Raw genomic sequence first — 18,051 nt, 5'->3', positions numbered from 1 at the left:
AATTGGCGCCAACTGCCGCGCTGTTTTGGACTCGACTATAACCGGGTAAGCGGTGTCTACGCCAGTCAAGAAGAAGAAGTAGAGCGTCTACATTAGGACAAAAATTTATGTACTTTTTCTATAATATATAAATAACGTTACAATAGAATATATGTATAATTTTTGACATCTATTTCCTTTATAAATATTTAAATGCTGCCATTGTAGCGCCGATTAGATGTAAGGAACCGGTAACTAGCACATCCACCGGTTGTTCCGCGCCGTAAACCGAGCGCACGTCCTTCAAACAATCAAGTATCGAGCCGAATGTTTTCGACGTATCCTCTTCGTCCGACTCGAAGCATAGTTGACACCAAAGGCTCGAATGAAGTCGTGCACGTTTCAACTGTTCCGTTATACCGTAAACCGATGTGTTATCATTATGATTTGAAGCACCAGATGCGATGTTTGGCGCAAAGTAAACCGTATCGAAGTCGACAGTGCTGTATAGCACCTCTAGCAGACGACGCGAATCACGTTCACCGGTGGTGTTGAAGATGAGCACACGTGGGTTTGTGCTAAAAAGAATTCAAAATTTGAAGAAAAGTTTTAAAATCAATATAGCGGTTAACCAACCTCTTTTCCGTTACGCGCTTAAACCAATCACTGCAAACACGCATGCTCTCAACAGTGTGCGCACCATCGATGTGGAAGCTGTGGTCGAATTGAAATTTATAAGCTGGCGTTTGAAATAGTATTCGTTAAACAATTAACTTACTTTAGATTATCAATGCCCAAGATTTGGCAACGTCCCGGCCAATTGCACTGTTGCAAACCCATTTCCACTTCGCTTGTTAGTTCCGTTGGATCGATTTGTTTGTAGTGCGTGTAACCGTTCTTACGTAACCAATCGTATGATAATTGTATGGCCAGTGAGCCATTAAGTCGTATCACTTCATTGAGATTGGAGAGTAGTTCCTTATTTTCGGCTGTATGAAAGTATTTCCGATATTCAGGCACGATGTGCAGCGTGGCCTAGAAATTTAACATAATTTTTTACATAAAGTTAATACAGTTTAATGCACCAACGCTTCAGACTTACATTATGCTCTGCGGCACGCTTTTTGATCATATCGAGACATTCCTTTTGCGTTACAGATGTGTAAACATCTGCATTGTCCTTAATTATGCCCGACTTTTGCCAAGCGATTTCACTAAGCGTATCGCCCAACAATTGTGTATGCTCCAGTCCGAGTGAAGTTATGCCAACGGTTTGGGTATTTCTGCAAAAAAAAAAAAATTTTGATGAGTTCGAATCTTTCGTCTTTTATCAATTACCTTATCACATTTGTGCAATCCAATTCGCCGCCAATGCCCACCTCCATTATGATGACCTGCACTTTCTCTTCGAGAAACAGATGAAAACTTAGTATTGTTAGGAACTTAAAATATGCCGGCATATCTCCTTCATATTGTTGTTGTTTACGCAGGTGATTGTAGACACGTCGGAAGGTACGTACAAATTTCTGTTTCGATATGGGTTGTCCATTGAGACGTAGCCTCTCCGTTACCGACAGCAAATGCGGTGAACTATAGAAGCCGGTTTTGATGCCATGTGCACGTAGTATGGATTCGGTTAGGGCACAAGTAGAACCCTAAAAAGGGGGAAAGAGAAGAAAATAGTAGATGAAGGTTAGGAGTTCACAATTTAACGATATGTGAAATAATATAACTTTAAATTTGGTCAGCCTGAACACGGACGAGAAGTTCAGATTATTATGATCTTCTTATCGAATATTTGACTAGTATTTTTTTATTTTCATTTAAGTAGCCTAATAACTGTAAAATGCTGCTCATTCTAATTATATTGGAAAAGCTTTTATGATAGTTTTTTTTCTAAAAAAATTCTTCTGTAAAATTCTATTTATAATAACAGCTTTCGAAAGACCTAAGCCGTAATATTTTAAGGTTGAACATTTAGTTTTCTTTTAACAAACACTTATCTGCAAATACCGCGCCCATTTAGCTTTACTCGTATTTTTAGTATTTGTGAACTGGTTTGCGCCGAAAGAATCAAGGGGGTTATCAAGTTCAAGTGTCTTATAAAATTATCAGCAAATTGCGCATGAGAATGCGTAAAAAGTCTGAAATTTTATATGCATTTGAAAACTTGAGCGTAAGTAGTTCATGCGCTGAAGAAGATTAGAAATGTTTTGATTTTAAGTTATGAAATTCAAATAATGCCATCTAATGATACATTTGTTTGGGGTCGGGTCTACGTGATTTTTCTGGTGGCTTAGGGCAATGAATTTTTTATATACATAAGTAGGGTATTTTAATTTTTCTTTTAAATAATTTTCGTAAAAATATTTGATTTTGGCAATTGAAAAGTCATTTAGTACTTAAATAAATGTAGTTGCCCCATTTTGTATTCATTTATGCACATTAAATGTGTTGTTTCGGTTGTATTACCAGAGAGCGCTACCAGAGAATACAGTTAAAGTTTCGGTAGTCGTAACCAGCAATGCCAATTATCGTTAAAAAAAATACTCGCAAGTGCACTGCACTACTAGCATAAATGTTATTAGATCTGCTAGCTATGTTATCGATAATTTTAGCGTTGTTAATAAACAGTTGATCAGAGTTTAAAATCTTATTTAAAATAATATTACATGTTCAAAGAGTCACCTTTAAGTTTTTGTTACATTTAAACTTGGAAGAAACTTATCTAGTGTTTACAAAAACATTAAAGGTAATAAAATGCTTTTTGTAGGTACATACATATTTATAAACAAATATTTATATTTAATACCAGAGACATTTAAGACGCGACATTTGTATACAAGTACTAAGTGCTTATAATATTATACAATATGTGTAGATAACACATTAATTTAGATACGCGTGTTAGCTATCTCGACGATGATATTCGCAAAAATTTAGTCGATAAAAATATGAGTGTTTTGCTGATAGCAGACGTTTCATAATCATTATCTAAGTTGGCATTTATTTTTGATTGATGCACTTCATTTATTTTAGTCCAATTTTTCTTTTTGTTGATAGTAAAGTTATGCAAAAACAATGAAAGTATTTGAAAGCTTAACTGAGTATTTGTAGATTTGTTATTTCAATAAAAGATAGTGTTGTAAGAAGAAGAGTGTTAGTTGTGGCGTCTCAAATGACCCATTCTCCTTGGTAATAAGTTAAAAATCCAATTGTGTGTATATTTCTTACATATAAACATTATTTGTTATTTTTAAATTAACGCTACCACTCACCTTCCCCTTTGTGCCGGACACGTGTATGAAAGGTATCTTTTCCAATTCGTCCAAACTCAGGCCACTTCGCTCCATATACTTGTACATATCACTTAATGGCAATTGTTTATTGTTCAATAAAATTGAGCGGCGTATCGTTATCGCATTCGATTGCAGCGTATTCAAATCACTAACACATTCCTAAAAAAAAATAAATAGCAAATAAGTAAATAACAACAACAACACATACAACAACATTGGTCTGTAAACAAAGCACTGTTCAAATAAGCTATGCGACGCTACAGCGTATAAACACGTGTAAAATCTTACGCACGCGATGACAGCACATGCATTGACGTTATTGCCATGACGTATATGACGTTACACGTGCTTTAGCGTATTTGCTCTTGCAGTACACTGCAACGCGGCCGGAAAACGCATGCGTGCATGCATTTTATGCATTTCAGCACAGCTCACCTCATATTGCTGCTCAATCGTGGGCTCCAGTTGTTTTTGTGTTGTAAAATTACATGTCAACGTTGGCGTTGTGGTTAGTCCTTGTGGGATTGTTACAATCGGTGTTAGGTTTTCAGTACTCAACATGTTGTTGTTGTCAGCACGCCGTGGCGGTGGAAACGTCAAACGTTTAGTATGCGAGAAATATGCGCGTTGCTCAATAACCGACAAGCGACTGAATAGCACTCGTCGAGCCATTTTGCGCGAACACAAACTGGAAATATCAGATAAAATACATAAGCAAAATTCTATGTAGATTACACTCAATCAGTGTAGTTTTTGTGTAGTTTTTGCAAGCAAACGTATTTACGTGTATCCGCTTTAAGAGCAATACAAAAAAACTGAGCACCAAAATGGCAAACATATGGAGAATTTCCACTAAATTAAGCAAATCGGTGGGGGTAAAATTATCATACGTTTAATTTTTTATGATAAGCCAAAATTTTTAATATTGTTTAATATTTTATATGTAGACACTAGCAAAGAGGGGATCATATTTTTATTTTTATATATATTTTTATGTTATGATAATTTTTTCCCTTTAATTTTATTTTTGTTTTACATTTAATATTTTTTTGTATATTTCTTTTATAAATTTTAATTAAAATTATAATTTAATTTCATTTAATTTCACTTCATTTCATTTTATGTTATTTCATTTTATTTTACTTTATTTTCTCTTTTTGTTATATTTTACATATTTAAGTTCTTAACGTACGTATAAACGTACATACGACACGTCTACGCATCGTTCCGTCAACGTAAAGTGTATGTTATTCTTATTACATATATAAATTCTTATTAGAATTTGTTTAAACGCCGTTAGTGCATGACGATTTATAATTACACTAAAATCCCTATACAATAAAGAAAATTAAATTTTTTCAAGTGAAGAAATTATTTAATTAAATAAATTGTGAATTGTTAGCGAGCATTGTGCTGTTCAATTATAATAATTTTAAACAAAATATTTGAGTGTCAGTACATTACCTCAAATACACATCGTGTACATATTACAACTGTTTAAGTTGAACATGCATGAACATGAAAAATATGCGTCAATCAGCAATGCATATTTATAAAATATATACAGATATCTACAAGCAAGTGCTGCAATTTTCATGGCAACAATAAATAAATATTTCGCGGCTTTTTCTGCTGTAATTAGTCATATACGAAAATATTTCGGTGTTCTAAATATAAAATTATTAAATTTTTAGTAATAATTTGTTATACATTTTTTGTTTAACTCTATTTAAACACAAACTATTTCTTAACTTTATTGGATCCGTTATATGTATATCTCTATGACTTTGTTGTAGTGTTAACTTTTTCTTTTGCGTAATTTAAAGAATATTTATATTTGTGTAGAAGAATATTCAAATTTGTGTCTAACATCTTTTTGAAAATATTATTTAGACTTTGCGTTGCTTTATGAGCTAACTTGCTACTTTTTAATAAACATATTTTTATTATAAACGCTGAACAAACATTTCGAAACTTCGTTATCTCTTAGCTAAGTTATAATTAGTTCTCATTCATCTGTTTATATGTGTATGTATGTATATGTACTTATTCGTATGAAGTATTCAATTCAAGTGTTAATTTATATTTTTCGAATATTTTTTTTTTGCTCACAAACGCTGATAAGAATTCGGAAAAAATAGTTATCGATAACTACTATGTATCAAGTACTAAATAAAAGTATCGAATTTGCTTTTTGTCTGCAAACATTGAAAATAAATTCCTTATGCGGTAATTAATAAGTCACTTCATAATTAATAATATTGCACAATGTTTATTATGGCTACAAATTATAATTTATGTTATCAAATCAAATATTATTTATCGATATCATCATCATGTATGCATATAATTTGCTATTGGGTTAATTTTTTAGTCTTCATTGGGTGTTACTTTTAGTTTTTTTGCTTTTGTGATAACAACGAATTATAATTGTTTACGAAACGTGTATGAAGCAGGCACAAAAGATTTGACAATACACGTGGTTTGCAAATAGCAATGTCAGTGCTAGAAAAGTTCTGTAAATAAATGCTGTGATTTTAAATTGTGAAAAAGAACAATTACTTTCACATAAATTAATGTATATAAGTGCAAATGTAATGAGAGTAAAAACGTAATTTCTATCTTTTCGGTTGTATGGCTCATTACGTAAATATTGAATTACAATACTGCGGTTGAGTGTGAATACAAAAAAACTGCTGAACAAATACACGTTGAAAGTAACACCAACGCAACACTTTATTTTGTTAACGCTTTTATTTAAACACGGTATTATTAATTTCAAAACTACTTACGAATTATTGCGATTTTTGTGATTTTTGTGAAAAACTACAAATGATTTTTCGCGACTTAATTGATTTGCTTTTGAGTTGACATTAACAGCTGATAAAAGTAGATAAGCACAGCGTAGAGAGAATAGCATAAAAGGTGCGCGCACTGTCAAAAACGTACTGAAACCGTTGAATAAGTTAAAACACAAGCACAGTGAATATAAATTTGAATTTAAACAAGTGCAACTTTATAAAATATGAAGCGTTTACATGAAACAGAGGCGGCAGCCACGGAGTTGCCGGCAACGTCTGATGCTGATAAGGAGAAGCGTGTGAAGACAGATAACTCTGGCACAACAGAGGAAGATGCTGATAGCGAAGCAGATGAGAGTAGCAGCAGCGATAGTGATAAGGAAGATTTCAACAGCAGGTAATGTGAATTGACATATTCAATAAACAGACGCTAGCTGTGCACACACTTATTTATGCTGTGCGCGCTCAGCGATTGGAAGCGTATTTAAAATGTTAAATTTGTTTTTATTTATTGCAAAGTTGTCACTTGCCACGGCTTGGACAATGTGAAGTTTGCGCCGCTGATAATGCGCGCTATTGTTGCCCCAAATGCGAGGTGAAGACTTGCTGCGTGCGTTGTGTACAAATACATAAGAAGGAGCTGGACTGTGATGGCATACGCGATCGTACCAAATTCATACCGCTGAGGAAAATGACAAAAATGGATTTCATGAGCGATTATTACTTTTTGGAGGAGTGCACACGTTATGTGAGTGATCGCAAAAAGGACACAATCAAACGTTTTACACGTTACAATAAAACGCTACCAACACATTTGTTTCGTTTGCGCGGCGCTGCGGCCGAACGTCGCACGGTGCTACGTTTTTTGTTGCCCAATTTTACGCGCCACAAAAATAATACAACTTTCTTTGATTGGAATTTACGTAAAATCTTTTGGCGCATCGAGTGGGTGTTTGTCAATGCGGGCGCATTGCAGTATGTAAACGAGCGTTGCGATGAGGAATTGACGCTGGCGCAGTTGTTGGACAAATATGTGAATGTAAAAAGCGCTGAATGCGTGCCACAAAAGAAGGCATTGGAATACTATCAAAGTGCAGGACTCAACAAATTGAAGGTAAGTGTTTTCTTGTTTTATGTCTTCATGTGTTAATTTGTATTATTCTGCCAAACAAATAGTTGCTGCTAAAAGCGGAAGGTATTAAATGTTCGCGTACACGTTACTATACTTTGGATGTGCGCAAAACGTTAAAAGCTAACTTGGCAGGCAAAACATTAGTAGAGTTTCCCTGCATATACGTTAGTTATGAGGAAAATCCGGCGGGTTGTGATATCATTGACAGCGGTAAATATTTTGTGTGTAAATTATTGTCGCATATGTTTTATACTATATTTGTTAAACAGATGAAGACGTCGAGGCGGAGACCAAAAGTCACGAAGCTAACATTGAGGCCTTACACAAACAACGTTTGTTGGCGAGTGCAACAAAAAGCGAAGATGCTGCAACTGATGAGTTACAAGCGGCTTCTGCTGCTGAAAAGTTGTCCAAAGTCTCAGCAGAGAAACGACGTGTAGCGCGCGCACGCAAACGTGAGGAGTTTGAGAAAGCGCCTAGCAATTTCCTTTTTTCCGACGAGCAATTGTGGGAAGCGTTATCGTCATCATCCTCAGGTGAAGAAACGGAGGAGGAGTGTAGTAAAAGCTAACTAATAAGATAAGCTCAAAACATTTTTTCTGTGGAAACGTAAGTAGGTTTAAACCGCTAGTGCTTTTTAATATTTTGCAAAACTCAAATATATTTTCGTTTTAACTATGAAATAATAATTGTGTACATTGTTTCATGCAAAATATTTATTACAAGAAATTTTTCCATAGTTGAGTTAAATATTGTTTAATACATTACCTAGAAAAAAAATCAAAATAAAAAAATAAACAATTTGTCATTGAGTTGTCGCCAAACAAAAAATATCCCTATGTCGTGCACTTTTATATATTGCTATGACGCATGCATACAATATTTCCTATACAAATAGTTAGTTAGTATTTTTGCATATCATTATCCTTTTTTAATAAACATTTAACAATTATTACAAAACCCAAAAGTATAAAATAAATACTACTATAGCGACACCGGCGGCGCCCAGTTTCAAATACATTGATTTTCGATTCAAATATGTCGCATCCTTTTTATATTTCTGCGACATCATAGACAGATTTTGCGTTTTTGTGTCCAATTCTGTAAGAAAGCAAACAAAAAAATATTAAAATATGAAATTATAGAGAATAAAATATATGTATCCCACCTGACAACACTGTGCCGCGCTGCAGTACATCATCGATATTTTGTACCTATTTGGAATTAAAAAAATAATAATAATTTTTCAATTATATTATTTTTACCACTTTTCCTTACCATAATCCGCTGCACATCCTGCAATTGTGTGTTGATTGCATTTATGTTTCGTCTCCGGTCGGTCAATTGTTTTTTGGCTTTCTGTATGTAAACATCGAATTCGATAAATGCGTAGGGACGCGTCACGGAGTTGACACGTCGTCCATAGTTGGCATGGAATTCTTGCGCTAAATCCTCTAAGTAGTTGAAGGCCAGCCGTTTGGAGTACATTTTATCAACCATCACCAGATAGCAAACATCATTTTCAATTAGATAGCTAAAATAAAAAACGTGTAGTGTAGTTATAAACGTGAAAAATGTAAAATAGTTTTGACAACACAGATAAGAAGCCAAGCAGGCAAGCCAAAACGTGTGTATGTGTTTAAATCATAATTTTAACTATGTATTACACTATATCAATTATTGCACTTTGCACTTGATTTGGTTGCATACAACTTACTGGAATAGGTATGGTCCTGTTTCGATACTGCAGCGCGCTGGTGAATGTGAACCTAATTTTCTGAATAACATTTTCGCTTGATTCTGATACTCCAATATGCTGCGGCCGGACTGTTGATAAGTTGAAAACAAGAATTTGTATAAGTGTGTATGAAACCACAATTGTATTCAATTAAATTGTGACCCTTGACATCACAATTATTAGCTTGCTTAATTACACATACCTGTTCATCATCTTGCATGGTACCAACCAATGGAAGTCCATCGATTACACGCGCAATCATAGTTAGCAGTGCCATCTTTGTGGTTTTTGTGTGTGCTGTGTTGAAGCACCTACTTAAACTGGGGTTCCTGGGTATGCGTTTCACTATTTGCTGCAATTTGCAGACACTGCACTCATTACAACCTCTTGTGTTCTTTGGAACTTTTTTGTGTTTATTGGTTTTATTTATAATGCTACTTGTTCTTTTTAGTTAAAATCTAAAAAATGAACAAAAAACGCAACAAAACAACTGATGTATTCGTTTCGCTGCAAATTGGTGAAATTTATAAGTTAAAGCAACCGAACACGTCAGCTAAATGTCAAAATCAGGGACCAAACGTTGTTGTTGCATTGTAGGGTTGCGTAGTCTAAGCAAAATTTTTTAATTAATGCTTTTATTTAATAAATTTAATATTAGTTTTCAATTTGAATAAATTTTTTGTGTAAAATTTTTAGAGCTCAAAAATATTAGAAACTTATCTTTATTGGAAAAATGCTAATAACATAAAGAGTTTAATTTTTTGCACTTCTGAATCACCCTGTTGCGGAAAACCTATAAACAGGTGAGAAACGTCAGTTGTCGTCAATTCGTTTTGAGTTGGCAGTGAGATTTTTCTTTCCTATTGTACGAAATTTTCAACTTAGTGAAAATATAGTAAATTTGTGAAAAATACGCAAGTCAAACGAAGTAATATCGAGTAGAAACGAAAACGAATTGTTTAGTGTGTATTATTCAGTTGAAATTATGCATTTAATTGTTTGTGCAAACACAAATACATATAACGAAAGTGCTTAATTGAAAAGCAAAGACGTAAGTTGAAAAAACCGAAAACATGAAAAAAGTCACATTTACATACATAACGCATTTATCATATGTGAAAGTGTTGCTAGTGTTTAATAAGTGATGTGGTGTGCTAACAAAAGTGTATGAAAGGAAAACTATGCGTAGTTAAATTGCATATAAGAATGTACGAAAACTGCTGCGCAACAACAAGTATAGGTTAATGAACTCATGTTTTGTAGAATTTTTGTTTATTTCTGTGCTTTTCGTTATATAACTTTCATTAGCAATGCTTACAATAAATATAAATATATGCAACGTATATTGTGCAATTCGCTATGGCATGCAACCCTGCTTAATCTCGTTTTACATTTGCTCATTAGTTTCGCAACTTGTCAACATAAACTGCATTTTGACATTTCGCTTTAACAACTGTCACTAATTCGTTCATTGTGATTTTTCTTTCGCACTGTGTAGATTTTTCTCTGGAAAATTTTATAACTTTCACGAAAATCACCTGTAAATTTGTGTTTCCATTAACAGAAAAACTAAATAAACTATATAGTATTAATTTATAATATGCTATAAAAGCCACAATAGCGGCAAGTGTTCATAATTGTGTAGTGCAAGCAAATAAAAAAGGTAAAAAAAACTTCATTGGTGTTGGTGGTGGTTAGTGAAACCACGAAAACTTCCACGTAAACCTTTTCGTTTATGCTTATTTGCCGCACCACCAATCGTACAAACCCAACAACAACAGCAATAACTCGAGTATGGGAGTAGTGACAACAACAAACCCACAACTGAACCAACAATACAGTGTTTTTTTTATAAATTAATTCTTGTATGGTCCGTGGCTTAAATGGGGCTAGATTATTGGCACCCATATACATATGTATATATAGAATTCATATCCATATTTTATAGCTACGTCAGGTGTGTTTTGTACGGTTGTTGGTTGCAGAGCATACGGCATGAAAAAAGTGAACGTTATTCAGCATTTTTATTTTATATACTATTGGTTGCAATATTTTATTTATACCGAATTAGCATTAAATGCAGTAAATAGTTTATATGTATAAATGCAATAATGAAAATATAACGCATGGGACTATTATTGCTTATGTGTATAGTGCCTACATATTGTTTAATGGTATATATTTATAAATTTACAACAATGGCTTGTTGCCTTTCACGTTGTATGTGTTTAATGGTGTCTTCATTATGCATACTTAACAAATTACATACATATCATTTATTTCCCTAACTACATACATATACAATTTATTGATACAATTGGTTACATATTCCATTTATTTTAAACCATTTTAACACGGTCAATCACCTTAAATTTACATACATATAAATAGCATATGGATGTTTGTACATTTCATCAATATTATTTTATGGTCATTATTTTATTTCAATCCTTCGCATTTAGCTTCAATTTCGGTGTGTAAATTGTAAAAATGTCTTGGGTGCAAAGTAATGCACCACCGCCTACGCTGCCACAGCAGTCGCAATCACAACACTCCTATACACAACAGCAGAAACACTTAATTCCAACGGCCCAGCAGCAACAGCAGCCAACATTAAATTTACAACAACAACAATCGCATTTAGTAGCAACACAAACGCATGCACAAGCCACCAACGTTGCCGCAACTAATGCTTACACGAATCCAGCAGCAGCACCACCACCCCTTGCAACCAATTTGGCTTCCAACACTGGCGCATATATGAGTAAACCGTTAAACGTTAACAATAACCTGCAACAGTCGCAACAACCAAACCCTATGCGTTCACAAATGCATGCCAACGGTGGTGGTACACACCAGCAAACGCAGCAGCCTGGCCACTATGGCGTACAACAGGTAACTTGATTTGCATTAACTAGCTAACAACTGGGGCGCGTTCATGTAAATGTGTGGAATGTGTGCAATGTGTATATAGTGTTGTCCTGTCTTTGGTGCAAATTTGGTTGAAAATTTAGTTTACATATTTCTCATGTAAATTTAGAAATTTTAGTGAAGCATTTTGCTGATTTTGGCCATTAAATTTTCGGTGCTGTCAATTTATTGTTGTTATTGGGTTTTACCTATTTATAATAATATATATTGGGCATTTTATTTATTTCAAATTATAGCGTATGTATGTAGTCGCATTTATTTCTTTATTTGGTGCATTTATATTTACTGAAAAACTTTTTTATTGTTGTATTGTATATGCCAGTTCACGACCTCATTATCATGTGCATTTGCACAGCGTTTTAGGTCTGTGTGTGTGCGTGAAAAGCAATTACATACCCTACTTATATATAAGCGTATGTAAATAAGTGGCTTGTGTAAATAGAAGGTGTTTTTCATATTTGCAAATTTTATTGAAATTAACAGCCGGTTTCACTAGCAATTTATTAAAAAAAAAAAATAAAATAAAATAAGTAATACAAAATTTTGGTGCGAGAGTTATGGTTTCAGTGTATAAAATAAATTTTATACCGGCTTTAACAATTTAGTAGAGATTTTGAGCTCTAGACCCTATAAATCTGTACAGACATGCGAATTGTTTTGATATGCTTTCTTATATATTTTTTTCTACATCATTTGCTATTTTTCAATGGAAGTCTGATCAATGCACGTCTTATCGCCAGCAACTATGTGTCATGGAAATTTTGTTTTTATGCTGATTTAGTTGAGTTCGGTTTAAATATAATAAAATTATACATAAATAATTAAAACATAACCTCAAAACCAATATTAAACTTTTTAAAGAGGTTTTAATTCCAAAATAAATAAATAAACGTTAACAATTAGCGATACAAATAGTAAAGAAAGCCTTAATCTGCTTTCAATAAATTAGATCAACCCAATCTGCATATTACTGCAACTCCTATATACATATGTATGTGTGTAAGTATGCACACTTGAAAGTGAAAGATAAATACCACCAAGGCTTACTGCACTTATTCTGCATAAACTTTACGATTTCCAAACCTGTTTTCCATTTTAATAACCATTACTTTTCTTTTTACAGCAGCAGCAGCAGCCAACAGCAGCATCGGCGAACGCCTGGCAGCAACAGACTTACGCGCAACCACCAAATAAAATGATGCAATCGAATGCTGCTGGCGTGAACAATAACTGGCAGCAACAACAACAACAGCAGCCACAACAACATGCCAACAATTTATATCCACAGCCGCAACAACAACAAGCGACTGCTACGCATAACATCTGGCAACCACCAGAACCGCCAACTGCTAACAATGTGCCAACGCAGCAGCAGCAACAACCCTATCCACATCCAACCACATACGACAATTATTTTACAGCAAACCAAAACCAAGCGCCACAACAGCAGGCACCAACAGCCACACAGCCAGCTGCACAGTATCAACAGTTGCCGCCGCCGCAAGTAGCGCCTGACGCCAATTATTTCCACTATCAGCAACAGCCGTCGACGCAGTTGCAACAACAGCCGGCTCAGCCAACAGCCGCCGCTGAACTGTTCGATAATGGTAATGCGAACAACCGTAGCGATGGCTGGGGCGACTGGGACTGGAATGATAATGGCAATGTGGTTGCGGGCGAAATGGAGCAAACGTCGGTTGGGCAGCAGCAGCAGCCGCCGACTACAGCGCAATTGCCCATACATAAACCGCCAGTGCAGCAACAGGCAGTCGCACACACTGCATTTGAACCGCAAACAACGAATTACAATGCGCCAAATGTGATCGAGGAGAGTTTTGGTGGTCAGTCGACAAACGACAATTGGAGTTGGAATATTGGTGATGATGTAAATGCGAATGCGCACAGCACTGCCGTCGACAATGAATCAGCAACACTAACACCACAAGTGCCAACTACAAATAATCGTCAAGCGGCACAAGTGCCGCGTCAAGTTGCGAGTAGCGTTCAAGTGCCTCAACAGAAAGCTGCCGAATATGCTGTGACCGATGCGGAGGATGTGAGGGCGGCAGCAGTAGCAGCGAATATGGGTGAGTAGCATTAAAAGCAGTAGTAGTAGTAGTTTTTTATTTTAATTGTTCGAATTTGAATTTTCGAAATTATGTTTTTCGATTTTTAATTTTCGAATTTAAATTTTCGAATTTAAATTTTTCGAATTCGAATTTTCTAAATTAATTTTTTCTCCTTTTAAATTTCAAAGATTTAATCTTCAATCTTTTTTTTTATTTTTTTTTCTCGCTTGCAGGCAAACCCGCCACGCTACCACTCTCCGAAGTGACCAATGAAAACTATAACACCACAGCCCCAACACCCGCAGCGCCACCTATCGCTGCACCCCCAGCTTCCGTTGGCGTTGGAAGCAACATTCCAAACTCCGTTTATGTGTCACAAGCAAAACCAGTTTCGCGACCTTCACGCCAATACGCTTCACCACCTGGCGTTGCCAGCCCTACCAGTGAGCCTTTGGAAAATGCCTTAACACCACCGCAAGCGTTCCAAAATGAAATAGCCACAGTGCAGTCCGAAGTTTTGCCGCCTGCAGCACCACCGGTCGCCGTCGCCCCAATTGGTCTACCGCCGCCTGCTTTGTCACCGCCAAGCAATTTGCCGCCACCTCCAGGTGCGAGTGCTGCTGCTGGTAATCCTTTTAAACGCGCCGGCGCAGCGCAACATCATCGCGCTGGCTTGATGGCCACCAATAACGCTGTCAATATCGCGGCGCCACCTGCAGCCCCGCAGCAGATTACAGCTGCCGCAGTAGCTAATGCCTTTGCGGTGCCACCACCGCCCGCAGATTTTGCCAATCCGCTGCTTAATCACTTGGAGCCAGATAATTCGGAAATCTTGCATGAAAATCAAGAAGTTTTGGGCACGGCGTTGCCAACACCGCCAACTTCGTTGTTGCTACCCACTACACAAACTATCACTTTGCCTGGCGCAACAGCAGCCGCGGCACAGGCGCCACTACCGCCACCACCCAATGATGAGCGCAATCAGTACTTGCAGACGAGTCCACTTTCGGAGAATCCCGATGAGGAGTTAAACTTGGAAGCTGATAGCTTACCGCCACCGGGGCTGTCGCGCCTAGTGTTGGGACAGCCTGAACTGCTAGAGGCCACACAGCGCATGGTGACCGGCACGGAGGAGCCGGCCAATATGCATATGGATGAACGACATGCCGACGGTGAGGATACCTCTTTGGAGCAGGTGCCAGCAGTGCCGCTGTTGAATGCGTCCCAGCGTGGCGCTTTGGGCAATGTCACAAATTTGACAGGTTAGATCTCATTTTGATAATTTTCTCTTTTTATAACATTAAAATTTTTTTTTTTTTTTTTTTTATAGCAACTAACGCCTCAACCGACAATCACAACACTATAGATATAACCACAGATCGCAATTTGTATTTGGTACCTGGTGAGAGTAATATCAGCAACGAGCAACGCGTCGTAACCGGCGTCGAACGCTCGCCGGAAAGTAATGCGCCGGCGCCACCACCACAAATTGCTAGTGGGCAGCGCGAAATCGAATTGGACGGCGAGAATTTGGAGGATCAACAGCAGGAGCAACAACAGCAGCAGCAACACCAACAACAGTTGCAACAACCACCGTTATTAACGGTGAACAGTCGCGATGAACCGCCTTTAGAGGGCGCTGCTGCAAGCAACGAACCTTCACCGCCTGCGGTTGATGAGCCACAGGATGTGCATCATCATCATCATGTGCAACATCACCATCACCACCATCATGCCACAAAATCGAAGGAATTATCCAATGCCTCAACAGGTAATGATGAAAGCGATGCATTGCCAGAGCAACAGCGTCATCATCACCCCACACGTTACACTGGCGCTGGCAGCAACAAGTCGCGCAAACATTCAACTGGCGAGTTGGAGCGCAAAGTGCCAGATCGCGCACATCGCCGTGACAAACAGCGCAGCTCTGCCGATCGCTATGAGAGCGATGATCTCGAGGAGTCTGAGCCCTACTCAAGTGACCGTGAGCGCGAACGCGAGCGTGACCGCCGTCGCGGTTATCGTGAGGGTAGTGCGCGCAGTGATCGCGAACGTGACGATCGCGATTATGCCAAGGATAAGCGACGTCGCGCTGGCGAACGTGCTGATAAGCGCGACGAACGCGACAAGTTACGCGATAAGTATTATGCACGTGACAATGGCAAATCGGATACGTTGCGTCGCAACGGTCGTCACAATCGTCAATACGACGACGATGTGGAAGATGTGAGCGCGCGACGCAAAGAGCAAACGCGTCGCAGCGGCGCGCGTCATCACAATGATGAACGCGCGGGACGCAGCGACCGTAGTGAACGCGACTACGATGACTACAATCGACGCGCACGTGGCGCGCCCAAACGCGGCGACAAAAATCATGATGATGCACGCGATGGGCGCCGGAGCACTTATGTGGATGATGAGCGTCGTGAGCAGCGGCGCACACGTCGCGATCGTGGCAGTGACTATGATACTATTGAGCGTCGTCATCGCGGCACTGGTGGTGGTGACAAATCGTTGCGTGGTGAACGCGGCGATCTGCGCGAGTACGAAGAGTACCGCAAGCAGAGCTCACGCAATGCGCGGGAAAGTGATTTGGAGAAGGAGCGCGCACGCTACGATCCGCGTCACGCCGCCATGTATGGCTATCCGCCAAACGCGTACGGTTACGATCCCTACGCCTCGTATTACTATGAGCAAATGGCGCGCACCAATCCGCAGGCATACGCGGAGTGGTATAAGAAATACTATGGACATGCCACCGCTGCAACGGCATCCAGCTTGAGCGCACATGCCGCCGCAGGTGGAGATCACGCTAGCTTGAATAGCAGCTCGTTGGCGGCGGCCACGGCGGATGGACGTGAGTCGGTGCACTCGGGACGCAGTTCGGTGCAAAACGACAATGATCGGTAAGTTGGCTGCAAATTATTTTTTTAACGATTTTATTTTTGTTATTTTATTTTGTTTTTATTGAAATTTACTTTTTCATTTTATCTATTATTTAATACTTAAGCTTGTGTTTATTTAGAAATTTCGTTACGTTCAGTTTTTTTTGTTATGCTTTGCCTTGAACATGTATATAAGTAGCTTAACTCGAGTATGAATTGCGTATGAGTATTAAAGAACGTAGGCTTTGCCACACTAAACCACATTTCTAATATGTTTCTTACAATTTGCTTTACCTTCTCTTTATTCCTGCTTTTTGTTCTTATTCTTAATTCGTACTAACTCTTTAACAATTGATTAATTAACAACTAAAATATAAATGAAATATAATAATTATAAAAAAAAAATAATTAAAAAAATATAAAATAAAATATAATAATTATAAAAATAATTTACAAAAATATAAATTAAAAGTGAAAAAATAAAATATAAATATTTGTTTATGGCAGCCATATTAAATTTAAATTACACTGAGATTTAGTATTTTTTAAATGAATTCCTTTAAAATTAATGACAATAGCCTTTTCACACAGATGCTAATTGATCAATTAACCGGTTTCTGCTCGATTAAAATGCTGATTAAGATCGATTTACCATGCAAAATAAAATTTTTAATTTAATTTTAATCGACTTGAAAATGAAATGCAACTCTGCGACAAATTATATTTACTTTCTTTGTTTGCGAGTTGTTGTTCACGCTACTCCACGGTAGATGTCGTTGCTAAAAATAGCAATCAGCTGACTTCTTATGAAAAACGAAAACAAAAATGTATAACAGCTGTTCGGTTATTAAGTAACCGGCAGTGTGAAGGGCAAAAACTGGTTTCTCAATCAAAATTTTAATTGATCAATTAATTTGGCTGTGTGAAAAGGCTATGCGATTATTTTTTGTAAAATATAATGTTTTTTGATATCGATTTTTATAAAAAAAAATACAAAAATTAATTATGAAAAGTAATGAAAAACATAATCAAAAAAAGGAATACAATTAAAATAAATAATTATAAATAATAAAAAAATTTATGAAAAGTAATGAAATACATAATTGAAAAAGGAATACAATTAAAAATAAATAATTAAAACATAAAAATAAAAATGTTAAAATATAAAACTAAAATTAAAATATCAAAGAATTAAAAAATATTTATCTTTTTTAAAT

General features: G+C 36.8%; 4 protein-coding genes across 12 annotated transcripts in view; 2 read left to right on the top strand and 2 right to left on the bottom strand.

Annotated features, from left to right (window-relative positions):
- Positions 1 to 88: 88 nt before the first annotated feature.
- LOC105219594 (folylpolyglutamate synthase, mitochondrial) lies at positions 89 to 6,204 on the bottom strand. Its single transcript, XM_011195853.3, has 8 exons — positions 6,071 to 6,204; positions 3,714 to 3,966; positions 3,258 to 3,437; positions 1,318 to 1,634; positions 1,082 to 1,262; positions 758 to 1,014; positions 616 to 693; positions 89 to 557 (listed from the first exon to the last, which is right to left on the bottom strand). The coding sequence occupies exons 1-8, from the start codon at positions 6,196 to 6,198 to the stop codon at positions 179 to 181; spliced, it is 1,773 nt and encodes a 590-aa protein (XP_011194155.3). The 5' UTR covers positions 6,199 to 6,204; the 3' UTR covers positions 89 to 178.
- Positions 6,205 to 6,259: 55 nt separating this feature from the next.
- LOC105219593 (box C/D snoRNA protein 1) lies at positions 6,260 to 7,971 on the top strand. The gene is made up of 4 exons (XM_011195852.3): positions 6,260 to 6,476; positions 6,599 to 7,193; positions 7,256 to 7,421; positions 7,481 to 7,971. Exons 1-4 carry the CDS (start codon positions 6,304 to 6,306, stop codon positions 7,780 to 7,782), a joined length of 1,236 nt encoding a protein of 411 aa, XP_011194154.2. The 5' UTR covers positions 6,260 to 6,303; the 3' UTR covers positions 7,783 to 7,971.
- Positions 7,972 to 8,019: 48 nt separating this feature from the next.
- On the bottom strand, positions 8,020 to 9,517 carry LOC105219592 (vesicle-trafficking protein SEC22b). Its single transcript, XM_011195850.3, has 5 exons — positions 9,152 to 9,517; positions 8,929 to 9,038; positions 8,490 to 8,745; positions 8,380 to 8,425; positions 8,020 to 8,312 (listed from the first exon to the last, which is right to left on the bottom strand). Exons 1-5 carry the CDS (start codon positions 9,224 to 9,226, stop codon positions 8,164 to 8,166), a joined length of 636 nt encoding a protein of 211 aa, XP_011194152.1. The 5' UTR covers positions 9,227 to 9,517; the 3' UTR covers positions 8,020 to 8,163.
- Positions 9,518 to 9,762: 245 nt separating this feature from the next.
- LOC105219596 (uncharacterized) overlaps positions 9,763 to 18,051 on the top strand; it is a 34,290-nt gene continuing 26,001 nt past the window's right edge. For 3 of the 9 annotated variants that reach the window (XM_054230665.1, XM_054230666.1, XM_054230661.1), the window contains exons 1-5: positions 9,763 to 10,000; positions 11,412 to 11,844; positions 13,004 to 13,967; positions 14,183 to 15,211; positions 15,280 to 16,855. In XM_054230665.1, the coding sequence (XP_054086640.1) occupies positions 11,440 to 11,844; positions 13,004 to 13,967; positions 14,183 to 15,211; positions 15,280 to 16,855 (3,974 nt within the window). In that variant the 5' untranslated portion in view covers positions 9,763 to 10,000; positions 11,412 to 11,439. Of the gene's footprint in view, positions 10,001 to 10,166; positions 10,190 to 10,447; positions 10,613 to 11,411; positions 11,845 to 13,003; positions 13,968 to 14,182; positions 15,212 to 15,279; positions 16,856 to 18,051 lie in introns of those variants that run through there. The other 6 variants (XM_054230664.1, XM_054230663.1, XM_054230662.1 and 3 more) reach the window with 6 other exon arrangements.

Source organism: Zeugodacus cucurbitae, chromosome 5 (assembly GCF_028554725.1).
Source record: "Zeugodacus cucurbitae isolate PBARC_wt_2022May chromosome 5, idZeuCucr1.2, whole genome shotgun sequence".
Taxonomy (NCBI): domain Eukaryota; kingdom Metazoa; phylum Arthropoda; class Insecta; order Diptera; family Tephritidae; genus Zeugodacus; species Zeugodacus cucurbitae.
Note: the sequence above shows the minus strand (reverse complement) of the source record. Positions and strands in the feature narration are given on the sequence as shown.

Bases quoted from the DNA above. Each gene is read 5' to 3' on its own strand.
- LOC105219592 (XM_011195850.3), bottom strand. From the start codon at position 9,226: ATGGCACTGCTAACTATGATTGCGCGTGTAATCGATGGACTTCCATTG. The intron at 9,039-9,151 runs GTATGTGTAATT...ACTTATCAACAG, and splicing joins CCATGCAAGATGATGAACAG to TCCGGCCGCAGCATATTGGA. The intron at 8,313-8,379 runs GTGGGATACATA...GCTTTCTTACAG, and splicing joins GCGCGGCACAGTGTTGTCAG to AATTGGACACAAAAACGCAA.
- LOC105219593 (XM_011195852.3), top strand. From the start codon at position 6,304: ATGAAGCGTTTACATGAAACAGAGGCGGCAGCCACGGAGTTGCCGGCA. The intron at 6,477-6,598 runs GTAATGTGAATT...TTTATTGCAAAG, and splicing joins AAGGAAGATTTCAACAGCAG to TTGTCACTTGCCACGGCTTG. The intron at 7,422-7,480 runs GTAAATATTTTG...TTTGTTAAACAG, and splicing joins TTGTGATATCATTGACAGCG to ATGAAGACGTCGAGGCGGAG.
- LOC105219594 (XM_011195853.3), bottom strand. From the start codon at position 6,198: ATGCTATTCTCTCTACGCTGTGCTTATCTACTTTTATCAGCTGTTAAT. The intron at 3,967-6,070 runs GTAAGTAGTTTT...TGATATTTCCAG, and splicing joins CACAAAAATCGCAATAATTC to TTTGTGTTCGCGCAAAATGG. The intron at 3,438-3,713 runs GTGAGCTGTGCT...ATTTTTTTTTAG, and splicing joins CGATTGAGCAGCAATATGAG to GAATGTGTTAGTGATTTGAA.